Source organism: Culex pipiens, chromosome 3, assembly GCF_016801865.2.
Source record: "Culex pipiens pallens isolate TS chromosome 3, TS_CPP_V2, whole genome shotgun sequence".
In the NCBI taxonomy this organism is placed as follows: domain Eukaryota; kingdom Metazoa; phylum Arthropoda; class Insecta; order Diptera; family Culicidae; genus Culex; species Culex pipiens.
Genome location: NC_068939.1, coordinates 117,992,247 through 118,011,542, shown reverse-complemented (window position 1 = coordinate 118,011,542; position 19,296 = coordinate 117,992,247). Strand labels below are relative to the sequence as shown.

The 19,296-nt window shown below is 43.0% G+C and overlaps 2 protein-coding genes across 2 annotated transcripts in view; both read right to left on the bottom strand.

Moving 5' to 3' along the window:
• The window catches only part of LOC120417888 (influenza virus NS1A-binding protein homolog A-like), a 63,770-nt gene extending 53,612 nt beyond the window's left edge, over positions 1-10,158 (bottom strand). Inside the window, exon 1 of the mRNA XM_039580111.2 lies at positions 9,499-10,158. The gene's annotated coding sequence lies outside the window, so the exon portion shown is untranslated. The remainder of the gene's footprint in view (positions 1-9,498) is intronic.
• On the bottom strand, positions 172-1,705 carry LOC120417891 (uncharacterized). Its single transcript, XM_039580113.2, has 2 exons — positions 604-1,705; positions 172-527 (listed from the first exon to the last, which is right to left on the bottom strand). Exons 1-2 carry the CDS (start codon positions 1,000-1,002, stop codon positions 399-401), a joined length of 528 nt encoding a protein of 175 aa, XP_039436047.1. The 5' UTR covers positions 1,003-1,705; the 3' UTR covers positions 172-398.
• Positions 10,159-19,296: the final 9,138 nt, after the last annotated feature.

Below are 19,296 nucleotides of genomic sequence, written 5' to 3'. Positions count from 1 at the left end.
GAACCAGAAGGCAGAGATGTTAGTGGGGTGGGTCGCGTTGGAAACTCAAGAATTGTGCGTTGTTCAGGCTGCAGTATGACCTACTTGGTAAACTCAGTGGATAATGGGCGCACACGTTTGGTTGTAATCTTGGTTGTAATACAACAATAAGTACTAACAGAAATCAATAAATGGAATATTAACGAACTGTTTTATTCGAATGTTATACAATATTAAAAGCAAAATCGTTAACTTTTTAGTAATTTTTTAGGTCGAGCTGACTTTTTTCCCGGAATCCTGCGGATTTCTTTATCAATCTCACATCTATTAGTCAAATGTCATTAGCATGCCAGCCTGTCTGGCTGTAGTTGCAGTAGCCGTTGCCTGCCGGATGCCATACTGCTTGGCGTCGGTCAGGTTCAGGTTACCAACCGCGACGTCACCAGCTGGTTCTTGTTGCCAGCCCAACGCGTCTTGCAGGACGAGTTCATGTCGATTAGGTTTGCCCACGCATCAATGTTCAGGCAGCTGAGATTGGCCGCCATTTCCTGAGGATTGGTAAATAACGACAAGATTCTTACAGTGTTGACAGTGTTGCAATCGGAATGTCGGTGCATGGATTACCTCGTCAATGCACTTTCCCCACTTGTAGTTGTAGGCCGTTTCCCGTGAGTCGTCCATCGCCAGCACCGAACCGTCCTTCGAGTTGAACGTGTCAAGCGATTCGTCCAGCGTGGGGTAGATTCCGCCGACGCACTCCGATATGGTTTCATTCTGCGAGTTATCAATGTTGAACATCTGCAGATGCTCGTCCGAGTCGTTCTCTATGTCGTGCGCTCCAGCAACTCTTGTTGGTTGTTTGGACAAGCGACCACGACGAGGATAAACTGCCGCCAGCCTTGTGCTGAATGATGTTGGAAACGGGCTGGTAAACCTGGGCAAACTCAGGCGTGGGCAGTAAGTCCGACCAGAAGTCTCACGTGACCTCGCAGAAGATTCACGACAGATCGACCGGTTCGGCATCTGAAAATGCGTGATTCCTCACGGTTGGGCAGTCCTTTACTACTATATTTACTATTGATGGCGTATCCGGCGATAATTTGGACTGGTCCACTATAAACCGTTGCAAGACCTTCTGGTGGCAAAGCGTGTTCAGGACTAGCTGATTGAGTTGGTTCTTGTGCATGAACCTGTTGCTGCTGCTAATTCCTCCAACCGCATTGTACCACTTCTGTTGTTTCTACCAGTCTCCACCTCCGCTGCTCGCGGCACTTCTCGTGGCCGTACTGGTTGCGGTCGTGGACCCCGGCGAGGATTCAGAACCACCGATTCCAGCAACTAGCTCGAGCGATTGCGCGGATGCACGGATCGTACCACAACAAAACAAACGGAAGACCTCCGCACGGTGATCGGGAGTATTCAAATCCGCTTCTTCGGTAGGTACAAAATCCTTCCTCCTCCTGAATTTTCCCACGTGTTTCATGTTTTTGTTTTGCTTTTTTCACTGCTCGAATCAAATGTCAGCGTGAAATGTCATTTTATTGTTGCCTAGCTCTTTCGAGCAGTTTGACAGCTCAAATCGTGAGATTTTTTCAAATCGCGCTCACATCGCAATGAAATCGCGCTCATCGCACCAAATCGCGCTAATCGCGTCTAATCGAGGGAAATCGTGGTCATCGAGGCTAAATCGCGAGCTCATCTCGGGAGTGTCATCCCCCTCGGTTGAACCTGTCTTTTCGCCGTCGGTCGGTTGTGTGAGTTCCGCGTAATTTCATTTCGCAGCCATGTGCTAATATGCTCCTGGTAGTGGTAGTGGTGAGTGTGTGTGTTTGGAACATTCGTGTTGTTTGGCCACCGCCACACCAGTCCAGGAGATAATTGCAAATGTTATCATTATCCACGGCCTTTTGGACTGACCAACACACACACGTTGAACGCGTTAAATACGGTTAAATTGTTGACTTGTTATCAACACATCAACGAGAGCAGCATAGAACAGTTTTCATGACTCGGTGCGTACTGGAATATGAACGAGAGCAATTCTTCATAATTTGGGCCATCTTTAATTTAATTTAAAAATAATTTCAATTCATTTTTTTCTATTGTTGATCTGATCAAGCATATTTTTTAAAAAGTTCAACAAATAGATAATTTTTGTCATTTCATATTTTAGACCAAATTTTAAAATTTTGGGATTATTTTTATTGAAAAGATCAAAAAAAAATCCACTATAGTTTTATTTTCTTACATTGACAATCGAACCAATTTTTTTTGCGATATCGTCAGTTGAAAAATACAGGCTAATTAGGTGACACTTGTCCAATCTTCAAAATTTCAGAGAGAAAATCAACATTGTATGACATTTTCTCAGCTTTTCAAAAAATTTGTTGGTGCTATCCTTCTTAAAATATTTTTTTAAAACGAAAAATTTTAAAATTATAACCAAGAATTGTCTCCAAAACCAAAACAAAAATTTGAAAAATCATTTTTTTTAAGTTTATATTTCTTGTACCAAATTTTGCACCATCATTAGGGTGGTCCAAATCAAGGCTTCTTTGATTTCGCCAATCTTTGATTTCGGGGGGTATCCCCGAGAAAAATGGATTTGGACCACCCTAACAATCATGTACTATGGTGATGTATTTTTGAAATATAATATCATACCATCAGAAAATCATATTATCATATCATATCATATCACATCAGAAAATCCCATCTCAAGATACAGATTTTCATATATTTACGTATTTTGTATGACGAGCCCGCAGAATTGTATGGAAAAACTAATAATGCAAAATTGCTTCTTTTGTGGACAAAATATCATCCAATTAAAAAAAATCTAATTTAAGATCGCGAAATAATTTGCGAAAATTAGAAAACTACTTTTATGGCGATTTTAAGGGCTTTTTGCTTGCATGTTCGTTTTTTTCAAAACGCTGTACCTTTCTCGGAATTCTGTTAATTAACTGTTCCAATTTTTGATAATGTTTTGTGAAATTCTCCGGAAGTCCAGAACACATATTTTCAGATATAGGCTTTTTAGTCCAGACACGATCAAAACGGCAGTTCAAAGTTTCATACAACCTTCTCAAATGTAAGGCTATAGTCCTAAGTCTATTTTTCTTTAAAAGCTTAAGCGGTATACGCACTTCGGAAGGAACCGGTCAAGAAAAAAAATCAAATGGGCAGCAGCGGCAGCGAAAGCAAGCCAGAGAAGGTGTAGAAAAGCCACAAGAAATCGTTCACTCTCCTTTGTTCTGCTGTTCGTAAAGCTGTTTCTTGACCCCTTTCCTTCCGATCTGCATACCAGCCTTTAACAAATAACCTTTCATTTGCGTCCAAGAGAACTAAAACCGGATAAAACAACGACAAGTTATGACTTAAAAAAAGTTTTTTTTTTTACCGTTTTACGAATAATTCAATTTTTGGAGCCAGCCTAGCTGAGCCACTCTTATGGCCACATAATCAAACGTGTCTTATTATTTAAGGCAACTTCCTGACAAGATTTTGCCCTTTTTGAAAATCTACGTTTTTAAATTCTTATGGAATTGCTGATGAAATGGAATCATTAGTTTTTAGGTTGAAAGTGATGAACATTACTAAAAGGCATGGCCAAAGTTAACTCCAAAAATCTTTTTTTTAACATCAAGAATGTCACAAAAAAGTCATTACACCCAGGATTTTCAAAATAAAAATTAAGTTCTCTTTCTCAACGCTTTTTGAAAATTCAAAATTAATTCCAAAAAATAAGAATTATTTTTTAGTCAAAACACTTTTACAATCAATTGAGATCGAAGTAGGTCGCGCTGCGGGTTGGACGCAAATTTTTGTGCTCCTGTCATTTACATGGAGTTTTCATTTTTTAATGTTTGAGACAAAATTTAAATGTCTTCAAAATTATTCGAACGGTTTGTGAATGTTTTAAAACTTGTGCACCTGGTGAAGAAGAAAACTGTTTTGTCCGCGCCGGCCATCAACCTAGTGAATTACTAAGTTCGCCTTACGGACAGCTTTATACCGGACGGCGCTGGGAGGTGATTGCTATCAAATTTTGGTCTGAAGAAAATTAGTGGAAGTTGGCCAATATGTAAAACTAGGTGGAGCTGAGGGATTTGGATTTGTGCTTTCCGCGGCATAGAACGGCTGTTCGAGATCGTGTTGTTCAAACCCGGTGAGGAATTTCCTTTTTGCATTCTTATTTAATTTTCAAGAGCGGCCGTGGCTGACTGGTTACGGTGTTCGCTTTATAAGCGAATAGTTCTGGGATCGATTCCCATCTGCTCCCAACGAGAAAGTTAAGGAAATATAAATTCTTGAAATTCCTGAACATGAACAAAAAATCAAAATTGCTCAAGGCGGGGTTCGATCCCCCGTCCAGATTCGCGGCGTTATGAGCTATGACTGGAATTAGGAATACTGTTACTGCTAACAATTATATACGCGCTGGATCTTTGTCCATTTGACGAGGGTCCGGAAGTTCTGAATAACGTTTGGATCAAATTGATGCAACCGTTCTTTAGGGCGGGGCTTGTCGGTTCAGCGGAGGTACCTCGCGCTCGGCTAGCCAGCGTAGAAATGGGTCACCGAAGCTCGGCAGAGCTTACACCTTCCAAATGCCTATGCGAGTTATTTGCATGTATAGAATATAAAATCTTAAATACATGGAAACAACTCAATTTGTAAGAAGCGGCCGCGTGGTCCCGTTTGATTGGTTGCACACACACACACACACACACACACACACAAAACACTTTTACAATCAATTCTTAACTAATTAACTTTGTCTACCATTACACAGTGGTCCAGATCGCAAAATTAAGTAAAAAAACAGTTTTTGAACGTAGCAATCAAGGTTAAGATTGAAAGAAAATTGATGTTATGAGCACTTTTAGAGCTCTAACAAACAAAATATTTTTTTTATTTAAATCAAATTTGCCCCAAAAGTTATATAATATTGTGAAGCAATCTTTGAACTGTTGATTAACAATTATTGAATAATGATGATTTCCATAACTGTGCAAAAAAGAGGAAAATCGTTGCCAAAAAGTATCAACACGTGTAGAGTACTATCCTAAACAACTTGTAGAAGGAACTTTGTGAAAATATTGCAAAATGATTGAAATGATGGAAGTCATCACCTCAAGGTAAAAAAGATGAAATTTTAAAATATAAATATATCCAAAAGCGCAGGCAAAATTTGCATTCGAAAGGAGAGATCTAGCACTATAAAAGCTGCAAAATCTCAAGGGTACTTTTCTTTAAACTCGAGATATCTTAATTAGAAAATTTTAATTTCAAGGGAAATGTTTATGAGACTGCCCTAAAGAAATTCGAAAATTGACGAACTATTTCTAGATTTTTTAAAGGGTCTTTCATATGCTTATATGACCTTTTCAAACAAGCTTTAGATTTGTTTTTCCTTGTAACTTTGCCCATTGAATCTGAATCTGCTTTCAGGAAGCAACCAAACATGTTTCGGTAATTTTTGGGCCTGTTTTTCCCACTGTGCAAGGTGTCAAAATATGGATTTTTGGTAATATGTATTTTTGGTTTTTTTATGGGTTTGCAAGTATTTTTTTCATATAGAAACATCCTAATAAGAAAAAAACGGATTGGAAGTTTTTTTAAAATCATCCGCAAAGTAATGGTGTGTCAAACTTGATATTTTGTTTTGATCTCATCATCTTACTATGGGATATTTTTGCGAATATTTTGAAACATGTGTAGGTTCTGCACTAAATCTGTTTTTTAATGCTTTCTTCTGAAGTTCGAAAGAAACAACATTGCAACCAAACTTCAAAATAATTGACAAAAATCCCGGTGGGACAATTATGCGTTTATGGGCAGAGTATTCATGGCTCATTCGCACCACGCGTTATCAAACCCAGTGAACTTTCTAGAAAACCGATCTATGACCTCGTACCAATCTCGGGTTAGTTTTCGAAAGGTCGTAAGCGCCAGTTGTCCAAAATTGAGTTTTTGGCACGGTTGCACTCTTCTAACGCACTACTAATGATCTACTCGGGCAGAATTTCCAAAAAAATAAATTTAAACAAAAATATCGCCCGCATATAAAAGGACGCAAGTGCTTTTCATACGGAGAAGTCACATACGTCCTTGGTGATGCAAGGTCGTAAGTACTGATAATTTCAAAAATGTACTTACGCTCATAGAAAAAGGACGTAAGTTCAGTTTTAATTGCTTTATGATTATGCGCACATGAGTTTTTACGAAAAAAGATGCATATTTGTTATCCCGTCAAAAACGTTGCGCTGATTATATGACTTAAAGGATGCGCGAAGAATATTTTCCAATTTGCCAGCCAGCAAAACCCACTTTCAGTCATTTATTCCGGAAGAGACGGCTAGCTTCCCCCAAAATCATCATTTTGTGTGGTAGCCTAAACCAACACAAAATCAAGTTGCATAATCTGTTCAGGAACAAGCGATAATGACCGCATCCATCTTATCACGCATAAACGCCCTCTCAAAACTCCAGAAACCCCGAGTTCTTCGAGGTCCTATAGACCACTGAAGAAAAGATAAACAAATCAGTGGTAATTCGTCATTTTGTTCGCGCTCTCAGCTAGCGTATGAGCCAACGCGAGAGAGGGAGAATAAAATCTGTCAGTTGGGCCTTTCTCCCTTGCGATGTTTTCTCCCAATCTCCTCCAAAAACACAAAACATCGACTGCCCTCTTTGCGGGGGGTGTTGAAACGATGTTCAAAATAATAATGTTTGATTTAAATGTGGTTTAGTCATAAAATAAATAAATTTTGCCGATGGTCGTATTGTCATTCTTACTCAAAAAAAGTCCCAAGTACAGGGACGTATGAAACAATTTGCTCATGTAAAAGGTCGAATCAACCTGGTGTGGTAAAACAAGGCTAAAACACACGAAAACGAAACTATTGGCACTACGCCCCCGGGGCATGGCCTTCCTCTAACGTGGGATTTCTGCTCCAGCGCCTCTGACGAGACAGGAGAAACCGGGACCGACGTTTTACTTCACCATCCGATAGAAGCTCAGTGGATAAGGCGGGAATCGAACCCGCGTCTCATAGCATCATCGGGATCGGCAGCCGAAGCCGCTACCCCTGCACCACGAGACCCACACACATTAACTGAGCAATTCTCTACAAAACCGGCCGATTTCGACCATTTTTATTTTTTGTATTTTTTTATTTGGCTCAAACTTTGTGGGGGCCTTCCCCATGACCAAAGAAGCCATTTTGCATCATTAGTTTGTCCATATAAATTTCCATACAAATTTGGCAGCTGTTCATACAAAAATGGTACGTAAATATTCGAAAATCCGTAACTTTTGAAGGAATTTTTTGATCAATTTGGTGTCTTCGGCAAAGTTGTAGGTATTGTTAAGGACTATTTAGAAAAAAATAGGTACACGGAAAAAAAAATTTCCCGATTTTTTTATTAACTTTTTTTTCACAAAAACTCAAATTCCCAAAATACGTATTTTTTGATTTTCGAGATTTTTTGATATGTTTTAGGGGACAAAAATCCGCAACTTTTGAGCTATAGAGAAACATGGTCAAAAAATCTGCCGCCGAGTTATGATTTTTTGAAAAACTGGTGATTTTTGGAAAAATATAAATTTCATACATAAAATTTTTTTGACCTCATTTTTTTAATGCAAAATTGAATTTGCAATCGAAAATTACTTTACAGATTTTTTGATAAAGGGCCCCGTTTTCAAGTTATAGCCACCGAAAGTTTGATTTCAGCGAAATATTTGCAGTTTTTCGATTTTTAAAAATAGTGACCATGAGTGACCATTTCTGAAAATATTTTTTTTGAAAAGTTCAGAAAATTTGCTATAAAATTGTCTAAGAGACATTGAAGATTGGACCTCTGGTTGTTGAGATACAGCGGCTTAAAGAAAAAGAAACACGAAAATTGAAGTTTGCTAAGTCTCACCCAAACAGCCCACCATTTTCTAATGACGATATCTCAGCAATTAATGGTTCAATTTTCAATGTTAATACATGAAACATTCGTGAAATTTTCCGATCTTTTCGAAAAAAATATTTTGAAAAAAATTAAATCAAGACTAACATTTTAAAAGGGCCAAACATTGAATATTATGCCCATTTAAAATGTTAGACTTGATTTAATTTTTTTCAAAATATTTTTTTCGAAGAGATCGGAAAATTTCACGAATGTTTCATGTATTAACATTGAAAATTGAACCATTAATTGCTGAGATATCGTCATTAGAAAATGGTGGGCTGTTTGGGTGAGACTTAGAAAACTTCAATTTTCGTGTTTCTTTTTCTTTAAGCCGCTGTATCTCAACAACCAGAGGTCCAATCTTCAATGTCTCTTAGACAATTTTATAGCAAATTTTCTGAACTTTTCAAAAAAAATATTTTTAGAAATGGTCACTCATGGTCACTATTTTTAAAAATCGCAAAACTGCAAATATTTCGCTGAAATCAAACTTTCGGTGGCTATATCTTGAAAACGGGGCCCTTTATCAAAAAATCTGTAAAGTAATTTTCGATTGCAAATTCAATTTTGCATAAAAAAATGAGGTCAAAAAAATTGTATGTATGAAATTTCGATTTTTTCCAAAAATCACCAGTTTTTCAAAAAATCATAACTCGGCGGCAGATTTTTTGACCATGTTTCTCTATAGCTCAAAAGTTGCGGATTTTTGTCCCCTAAAACATATCAAAAAATCTCGAAAATCAAAAAATACGTATTTTGGGAATTTGAGTTTTTGTGAAAAAAAAGTTAATAAAAAAATCGGGAAATTTTTTTTTCCGTGTACCTATTTTTTTCTAAATAGTCCTCAACAATACCTATAACTTTGCCGAAGACACCAAATTGATCAAAAAATTCCTTCAAAAGTTACAGATTTTCGAATATTTACGTACCATTTTTGTATGAACAGCTGCCAAATTTGTATGGAAATTTATATGGACAAACTAATGATGCAAAATGGCTTCTTTGGTCATAGGGAAGGCCCCCACAAAGTTTGAGCCAAATCAAAAAATACAAATAAAATCCATTTCCGGTTTTGGTAGAGAATTGCTCAACTGTTAAAAATTTTAATTCACTTGATATGACAACCATAGCTTATAGTCAAAGCAACGATTTTGACTAAAAATATGCCCTTGAAATCCACTTACATATAAATAAGAATTAAAATAATGGTTGAAAACTTGTTCATCGGTTTTCCCCACTTGAGGGGTTTGGCTCTTACGACGTTTTGAAAACTAACCCGAGCAATCTTCTCAAGAGAGAATCGGACAGAGGCAGGCAAGAGTCCCGCACGCGGACATGTTGAAACTCTTTACTCACTATACGACATGTTATGTATCTCGTCTCGTATAGAGTAGATTGATTACCTCCGCGTGTACATTGAATTGCTAATATATATGATTAATAATTGCCCTTACTATCGGAGGGGGGGCCCTTGAAGCCAGTCTTTGTTATCACGAAAGTTGCTGCCAACGCGTCATAAGTTGGTTCTTGTAAGATTAAGGTACTCACCCTTGCGGAAGAAATTCCTTGGGGATCGCAGTAATCTGGAACAAAAAACGACGACCGAAGACGACGACGAAACCAAAAAGGGCTGCAAAACTTTGCTCAGACACAACTGCTTGTGGTCCGCGGGATCACCGTTCCTCAAAGATTCATACTTTCACTGTTGTTGCGGTGGACACACGGTGGCCAAAAACCGGAACCGATGCTCTGGGGGCTTTCACACACCACACAAAAAAAAAATCACACACCAAATTTGCGCTGCTTCTTTCTACGACCGACGACAACCACGGCAAACGACGGACATGTCGCGATTAATCGATCCAAGTGGGCCAGAGCCTTCTCTTGCAGAGAGCGCTCTCCTCTCTTTGTTGGCAAAAAAGATGGTTCCGACGGAGAATCCGGGAGGCGCGCGGGAAACGGAAGTCGGAGAGGAGTTACTACACACACGCACTCAGACACAAAACACAGCAATTGGCCACGGAAACGCGGAAATCCACCGGAATCTACGAACTCCACACACTCGCGACACACGCAGACTGGCTGAACGATCAGGACGGAGAGTGTACACGACGGATTCCGACGGGGACGACGACGGGCCTTGTGTGTCTTGCCGGAGAGCTCTGCTGCTGCCGAATCTGGCCACTACGAATCGATGAATGAAGTTGGCATAGAGATGTGTGGCAACTTGGTCGTCACTAATGCTTCTTCTCCTTGGTTACTCTCGCGCGTGGTTGTAGTTTACTGCTCCCTCTCTCTCTCGTGAGAGCACGCGCGCGCGATTTCTCTCTTGTTTGGCGGTGGAATAACACAAAGATGCGTTTTTATAGTGGTTTTATATCAAAACGAGTGTGTTACGCATGGGACGAAATAGATTTTTAGGATTCTTCATGCGTCTTGAAGAAACGGTTCGAAACCTTAGGATTGTGAAGGTTTCGTGATTATGCCAATTGCCAAATATAATGGTCGTATCGCTTGCGTAGGGCGAATCCAAAAGCATTGTGCATCCATAGAGAAGGATTTCAATACTCTTTGGTGCATCTCTTATCACAGCTGAGTGTTTACGAAAATTGATTACTTTTCTTGGTATTTTATAATACTAGGGGAACTGCATCTAAATCCATCGTGCCTCTAATGTTGCCGTATCAGCACTTTGACGTTCAATTACAGCTCTTAAAAAGCGTTTCCAACTGAAATCGAGCGATAGATACCTCAATAGGAAGTGAGCAAGAAACTTTACACCATTAGTTTTACAAAATAAGTTGTTTAAATAGTGAAAATCAACAAATTGGATGGAGTTAAGAGCGAGTATCCCCTATGTTATGCAGATCAGTACAGTTTAGATCCGATTAAGTCGAAAATCCAAGACAACCGAATAATTCTTTTTATTTTGTATAATTTGCCATGAAAATTCAGCAATATATGTATTGCCCGGATAAAAATTGGAACACTAAACAGTGCTAAACGTAAATTATTCCAGGAAAAAGCTGTTTAATAGCCAATCGGTCCCACATTTTCGAAGCAATCAGATTTTAGAGAACAGTTTGCAGATCAATTTACCTTAAAAAAGTCGAGTTAAATTTAAGCAGAGATATGCCCAATTTCATAAAATAAAAATTGTCTTCTCCAAAATTTCTGACTTTAATTCTATTTCAACGATGAATGACGCCTACTTAAATATTCGTATTGATGGCAAAAGTTTGTTGAATATACAAGTTGAAAAAAAAAATTAAAATAAAAAATAAAAAATTATTAAAATACACGAAATTCATGAAAAAAAAAACTCGTGGGAATCATAAAAAACACTCAGTAGGCGGTGTTTATCCTATGAACAGGAATTTAATCTTCAAATTTAGGAGAAAGCCGCTTTTTATTTTACGAAATTGGTCATATCTCTGCATTACTTATAAATATCGAACTGAAACTGATACAATTTTATGGCACTTGCTCTACAAGCTGTTCATTACAATCTGTATACTTCTAAAATGCTTTAAAATGCGAGCCGTGACTCACAAAAAAGAGCCGCGGTTCTAGTGGAAACTCGGGTCTTTTGAAAGTATCGTTTCGAGATGGAATGATTTTTAAGCTTGTGTATTTTTGAGTTTATAAATATAATTTATTGAATTTCCGATAAATTGGAGTACAGAGTGGATTCGATAATTCGAATGGAACTGCATTCGAATGAGCGAATCCAAATTCGCTAATTGGAACGACTGACAGCTGTCAAAAGCTTGAAACCCCATTGTCGAACAATAGAGCTTTATGACGTTTCGCGTACGCACACTAGCGCACCATTTGATTTTGCTGGCTGACAAAATTTAACCTCACTTTTTTTTCGTGTACGTAAACACAATACATACGCACGTAGATTACTCTATGGGGTTGAAACGTCAACATCAGTTTGACAACTGGTTTTGACGGATGAGTGCTTTCTCGAATACGTTCGAATTAGCGAGCATTCGAATTAGCGGACATTCGAAGTAGCGAAATTCGAATTAACGAATCCGCTCTGTATTAATTTTGATTTTGATTATTGAAAAATGTAATTTCAAATATCCAATGCTTATAACTTAATCCCTGATTTGTTTAACATTTTGAAAGCTGAATCGACGTATTTCGTGGGAAGGGGAACTTTCTCATGCTCTCATCAATATACATTGAAAAACTCTTAATAGCATTTATGCCGATATTTTAAGACCACTTAAAAGTTTTTACATTCATATTTTATGTTATTTTTCTTTGAAATTACAAATTTGAGAATTTCAAAATGATTAACTTGTAAAATTTTACCAAAAAAAAATACTTAATAGACCATGAGATTTTAAAGAAGAAATTTAAATCATATTCCCCGTTTCAAATTTTGCATTTATAGATTTTATCAGTTAAATCAGAATGTTGAAAAGAGATCGCAGAACATTTTCTCAAAATAAATTATTAGCGTTTTTTTTTTATTTTAGCTAAAATAAACACAATTTCGTAAAATTTATTAATTTTCCCCAAAATCCTACATTTAAATTCGGGTGCTCTCCCAATCCAATTATTCGAACGCTAAGGTTCGAGTAGATATCGCCATGACCGATGGTTTTCAAGGGAATTTTTTCACGCTTCAGTTTTTTTTTTCCAAATAATATATAATAATGTCCAATCAGTTCTTTACTTATCCTCGCTCTCTCGCCGCTGAGTATTTTGTTCTCTCAAGAAACCGCATGTTTGTGATTCGACTATCCGAAGTCCCATACAAAACTTTGGATCAAGGATAATTGAGTCTGGACTGTAGTAATATTTGTGATATAACCCATAATTTCTAAGCGTTCAGGAATCAAATTAAATTTAGTTAGTTTAAGATTTTTGCCCGAGGGGAATGTCACTCCGCGATAACACACTAAAACGCACAAAAACGAGCTCGAAAAGCATCAACGCTACTCATCGTGCCGAGTTTTCACATAACGCCACCAGAAAGTAAGTTATCGCAAGTTAACGCGCGTTAAAGCGACTTAATACCCCGTTCGCACGGGCGAGTTATAACCGGTTATAAGACCAAAAGTGGTTATAACTCTTAAAACCGGCTATAACTCTGGTTTTGCCCATACAACGAGCTGTCAGATTAAAACTAGTTTTAAGAGTTATAACCAAGTTAAAACTGCTCGAAAAGGGAACTCGACTACCAGAAAACTCATAGTAACCTTTGCAAACACTTGCAAAACATTCGACATTGACAGAAACAAAAAAAAAATCTGTTCCTTCGTTTCGCGTCCCAATCGGATCGGACGGATCACCGTGAAAAAAATAACCGAGATCTGGAACAAAAGGAGAACAACTAATCAACGAGGCCGCAAGGAACACAGGTTTTTTATTTTAACAGTTGGTGTAATAGAAACTGATCATTTTTAATTTGCAGTTGAAACTTTAAAAAAGTTCCCTGGTCGGAAACGCTTTTGGAGACTGCAACCTCGGGTTCATACCTCGGATTCAGTGCTGAACCACTTAAGCACATCGCTGGACGGCCTACCAAACGTCTAGAAACCTGAGCCGATAGACAGTTGGAGATTTGCTGACAACAGCAATGGCTGTGGGGGTCCACATGACTCCCCTATTGCTCTGCAGGGTCAGCATGCGCTCAGGCAGGAAAACATCTCCGGAACCAGCTCCAGCCGTCTCGTCCTGCTGCTCGCTGGTCTGGTGGTGAACGTTCAACTTGCCGGCGTTCGCTCACCCCTTTGTGCCTGCCCTATCGCCCTCGAGTATGTTGACGGAATCTCGAATTTCGACGTCACCGATGTTTCGTGGAATGTCCCGGTTCCCGGCGCAGGGTTGTAGTTGTAGGGCAGGTCTTGGGTGTGGCTCGTTGTTCCCGTACGGAGGATGCACATCTCAGCAATGGCGGCTGGTCGCTGCTCGTCGACCTGGTGGACAATTACCGTTTCTGACCACTTTGATAGGTGGGGCGTGGTTCGGTGAGCCACCGGTGATGCCGGAGTATCCTAATCGCGGGGTTCTAGAGTTCCTGGATGGCTCGCTTCACCTAGGCTCATTGAGCTGTAGTCGAATCTATAACGGTTCTCGCGCCTTGTCGCACTTCAGTTCACCGGGCAAATCAAAGGTTGATCAAAAACTGATCCGGTAAATCATCAGTTTCTCCACCTCCAAACCGGCTCTTACACTATCAACGAACACACACACTACCTTGCCAAACTCAAATCGCAACGATCTATGCTCATAAGTTGCAACGTAGGGGAGGATCAGCACATGTTGCGGTCGTCGATCTGGGAAGATGGAAGCGTGGTTAGTACTTGTCCCAAGCGAGCGTTATCACGCTAATAAATCGCACTGTTACAGCCGGTACGATTGTTAAACACAGCCCTCTGAGAATCAATTATCGAAGGTATTTAGGCAATCTAGTCATGATTCAAAGCATTCATGGCAAATGGCCATATCAATACGATTGGCCAAATTAACGAGGTCGGCTACTTGTTTAAGCCTGGTTTTGGGTAACGCCAGATGAGTCGAGGGATATCCTGCGACCGGTTTGTTGAATCTACCAGATGGCAAGCGCAAAGCCCCAAACACACGTCCGAAAGGTGCCATCCATTTCCGACCGGGGATACCGACAACATATGTGGGAAATATTAGAGTGTAAACAACGACTGTCCTATCCCTCGACCGTTGTCGCCACTTTGACAGTTGTGCTTCCTTTCTTGCTTGCGAGCAACAACGCCTTCTGCGTTTTGCCACTTCCGTTTCTCTCTCTCAAAGTTGATCTCGAACTGTAAACCTCGCGCTCGAATCGAAATACATTTAATTCGTTTGTTAAACTCATTTCTCACGTTTTGTTTCCGTTGAACTGTGCAACCCGAATAGGTTGTGGGCCCACAGTAGTAAAGATTTGAGTTTTCCGCGAGTGAAAGTCGGGAAAAGTCGTTTTTTTCTGATCGGACTTTGTGCGTCGCGTGCATCAGTGAAAAACAAGATGGCGGACGCGAAGGTGCAGGTGGAAAAGTTGAACGACGAGAACTATGTGATGTGGAAGTTCAAGATGGAACTTCTGCTCTTCAAGGAAGGCCTGACCGCAACGGTGACGGAGGACAAACCGGCCAATCCGGATGCAGCCTGGCTCAAAAAGGACGGAGATGCCAAGGTGGCGATCGGGCTGGCCGTGGAGAACGATCAACTCGTCCACATTTGTCGGAAGACGACGTCGAAGGAGATGTGGGACGCGTTGGAGGAAATCCACGGGGAGTCGAACTACAGCAACACACTGCACGTTTTGCGGAAGTTGTGTTCGTTGCGACTCAGAGAAGGCGGCAACCTCCCAGAGCACCTCAAGGAGATGACGGCGATGGCAAACCATCTGGAGATGAACGGCGAAGGCTTAAAGGAGACAACGTTCGTGGGGCTCATCATCTCGAGCCTGCCGCCGTCGTACGGGAGCTTGATCAACGTGATAGAAAATCTCCCGAAGGCGGAGATCAAGTTGGACAACATCAAGGGCAAGCTCCGGGATGAATGGCGACGCCGTCGGGATTGCTCGGAAGACGAGCAGCTGCACGAGAAGGCGCTCAAGAGCTCGGTCGGTGGCAGTTCCAAGGCGACCGACAAGAAGAAAACGAAGAAGGCCGGTGCGTGCCACAACTGTGGAGCTGTCGGTCACTGGAAACGCGATTGCCCGAAGCTGTCCAAGGCAACGTCGGGTTCACCGAAGGCAAATCTGGCAGTGGAGCGACCAGCTGGGATGGAGATGTGTCTGGCCGTAAGTGGAGAGTGTAGCCCAAACCGGTGGTACTTGGACTCCGGTGCTACTTCCCACATGACGTCCAACACATCGCTCTTGAACAACGTGGACGCCTCGAAGCAGCCAGACATCTGTCTGGCGGATGGAACCAGGATCAAATCCAGCGGCGCGGGCACTGGGAAGCTGATCTCCGTGACGGGCAGTGGAATCCGGATGTCGGTCACCTTGGCCGATGTGTACCACGTGCCGTCTCTCGCCGGGAATCTCCTCTCGGTCAGCCGGATGTGTGATTTGGGCTACGCCGTGTGTTTCGACAAAGCTGGCTGTAAAGTGATGCGGGGCGAAGAAGTTGTGCTAGTGGGGGAGAGAAGCGGCGGCTTGTACCGGCTGAAGGAATACCCCGAGCGCGCTTTGGTCTCGAAGGCGGAACATCCAGCGTTGTGTGAGCACATGTGGCATCGGCGCCTGGGTCACCGAGACCCCGATGCGGTGTCGAAGATTGTGCGGGAAGATCTGGGCTTCGGCCTGAAGATGGAAAAGTGCGCCGTAAAGTGTGTTTGTGAAGTGTGCCTGAAGGGGAAAATGAGTCGTGACAGTTTTCCGAAGCAGTCGCAGAGCAAATCCAGCGCCGTGGGGGATCTGATTCACACCGATGTGGGTGGCCCCATGGAGGAGGCCACGCCAAGTGGCAACAGGTTCTACGTGATTTTTGTGGACGACTACAGCTGCTACACCGTGCTGTGCCTGTTGAAGAAGAAGTCGGAAGTGGAAGCGAAGATCCGGGAGTACTGCAGCCTGATGAAAAATCAGTTCGGGTACTACCCAAAAGTGATCCGTTCGGACGGCGGAGGGGAATATTCAAGTGCAACGCTGAAGAAGTACCTGGCCGAGAACGGTGTTGTGCTGCAACAGACGGCGCCGTATTCGCCGCAACAGAACGGAAAGGCGGAGCGAAAGAACCGGTACGTGGTGGAGATGGCGCGCTGTCTGCTAGTGGAGTCGAACTTGGGGAAGAAGTACTGGGGCGAGGCGATCAGCACTGCCAACTACCTGCAGAATCGCTTGCCTACTTCGACCGTGGAGAGAACACCTTACGAGCTGTGGCACGGAAAGAAGCCATCCTACACCCATCTGCGTGTGTTCGGTTCGGAAGCCTACGTCCACGTACCCAAGGAGAAACGCCGAAAACTGGACGCCAAGGCCGTGAAGATGACTTTCGTCGGCTACGCGGAGGGGCGTAAAGCCTACCGTTTTCTGCATCCGGATGCCGACTGGATCGTCATTAGCCGCGATGCCAAGTTTCTGGAGAGCACCGGTGAGGAGGCAGTACAAGACAGCGGCGACCTGTTCGCGGACGAGACAGAGCCTGATGCGGCCAAGAAACCGGAAACGTTTGACGTGCCGATCAGCGGCGGAGAGCAGCGCAATCGCGAACCCGCGGTTGCTGGCCCGAGTGCAGAAACGACCGAAGACGACGTGGAGCAACTAGAACCGCGTCGGAGGGAGATTTGTCTTTCCATGGGTTCCCTCTCGACGAGATTGCGCGGCGCTCGCTGCGGTCGACAAAGGGTGTGCCACCAGTCCGTTTTGACGAAGCTTTCGTGGTTGCTGCGTCCCCCACGAACGACGAAGCGGAACCAACCAGTGTGCGGGAGGCGTTGCGGTGTGACCAAAGTGTTGAGTGGAAAAGTGCCATGGAAGAAGAGCTGCAGTCACACGCCGAAAACGGAACCTGGGAGCTGGTGCCGCTGCCGCCTGGCCGCAAACCCGTCGGCTGTCGCTGGGTGTACAAGGTCAAGAGGAACGCCGCGGGCGAGGCCATCAAGTACAAAGCTCGGCTGGTAGCCCAGGGCTACTGTCAAAAGTTCGGACAGGACTACGATGAAGTGTTTGCGCCAGTTATCAAGCAAACAACGCTGCGGATGCTACTGGCCATCGCAAGCAAACACAACTTGCAGCTGCGACACTTCGACGTCAAGACGGCGTACTTGAACGGGGTGCTGCAAGAGGAACTGTACATGAAGCAGCCCGCCGGATTCGAAGAGCAAGGCAAGGAGGACCTGGTATGCCGTTTGAGGAGGAGCATTTACGGGCTTAAACAGTCGGCCCGTTGCTGGAACCAGCGTCTGCACACGGTCCTCGAGCAGCTGGAGTTCGAGCAGAGCACCGCAGATCCCTGTCTCTACGTGAAGGTCGTCGAAGGTAAGCGCATCTACCTGTTAGTCTACGTTGACGACATCTTGGTCGGCTGCAAGTCTGGGGGCGAAATCGAGAAGATCTATTCGTTGCTCAAGAAGGAGTTCAAGATGACTGACCTTGGCCCAGCTAACTATTTCCTGGGGCTGGAGGTTAAGTGCAACGACGGGAAGTACGGCATTTCCCTCGAAGGCTATATCGACCGTATAGCTGAACGTTTCGGTCTCTCGGATGCCAAAGGTGCGAAATCTCCAATGGACGAGGGATTCACCAAGACCGTAGAAGAAAGTCGTCCACTTGAGAACAGCACGGAGTACCGGAGTCTCGTCGGCGCGCTCCTCTATGTGGCGGTTTGTGCCAGACCGGACATAGCAGTAAGTGCCTCGATACTCGGACGGAGTGTCACGGCGCCCACGCAGGCGGACATGGCGGCGGCGAAGCGAGTGGTCCGCTACCTCAAAGCCACGAAATCCTGGCAGCTCCGCTACGACGATCCAGACGGAGAATTGGTCGGCTACTCCGACGCGGATTGGGCCGGCGATTTGAAAACCAGAAAATCTACGACCGGATCCGTCTTCCTCTATTCCGGAGGAGCTGTTTCCTGGGCGAGCCGTCTCCAGCAGTGCGTGACTCTGTCGTCCATGGAATCGGAGTTCGTCGCTCTTTGCGACACATCCCAAGAAGCAGTCTGGCTGCTGACCCTGATGGAAGACTTCGGCGAACCGGAGCAGAAACCGTTGACCATCAAGGAGGACAACCAAAGTTGCATCAAATTTGTTGCAGCGGAAAGAACAACGCGGCGTTCCAAGCACGTAGATACCAAGCACTGCTACGTGAAGGAACTCTGTGAACGGAAGGTGCTACAGCTGGAGTACTGTCCGACCGAGGACATGATTGCGGACGTGCTCACCAAACCCGTAGGAGCCGTGAAGCACCGGAAGCTGTCTTCGCTGCTTGGACTTGCAGCGCACGGCAGTGGTCGTTGAGGAGGAGTATTAGAGTGTAAACAACGACTGTCCTATCCCTCGACCGTTGTCGCCACTTTGACAGTTGTGCTTCCTTTCTTGCTTGCGAGCAACAACGCCTTCTGCGTTTTGCCACTTCCGTTTCTCTCTCTCAAAGTTGATCTCGAACTGTAAACCTCGCGCTCGAATCGAAATACATTTAATTCGTTTGTTAAACTCATTTCTCACGTTTTGTTTCCGTTGAACTGTGCAACCCGAATAGGAAAGAGGTTCCGTGAGCACTCGTTCCGTCTCGGTCCAACCAGCGGCAGCGTGAATGCCATGAATAGCTAGCTACCAACATCTAAACCCGTCGTCTGGCACCTCTCCACGTTATATTATCCTCAGGCCGCTGGCCTTCATACTAATGGAGAGACC

Coding starts and splice junctions, on each gene's coding strand:
- LOC120417891 (XM_039580113.2), bottom strand. CDS start 1,002: ATGCCGAACCGGTCGATCTGTCGTGAATCTTCTGCGAGGTCACGTGAG. Junction 528..603: donor GGGGAAAGTGCATTGACGAG/GTAATCCATGCA, acceptor ACCAATCCTCAG/GAAATGGCGGCCAATCTCAG.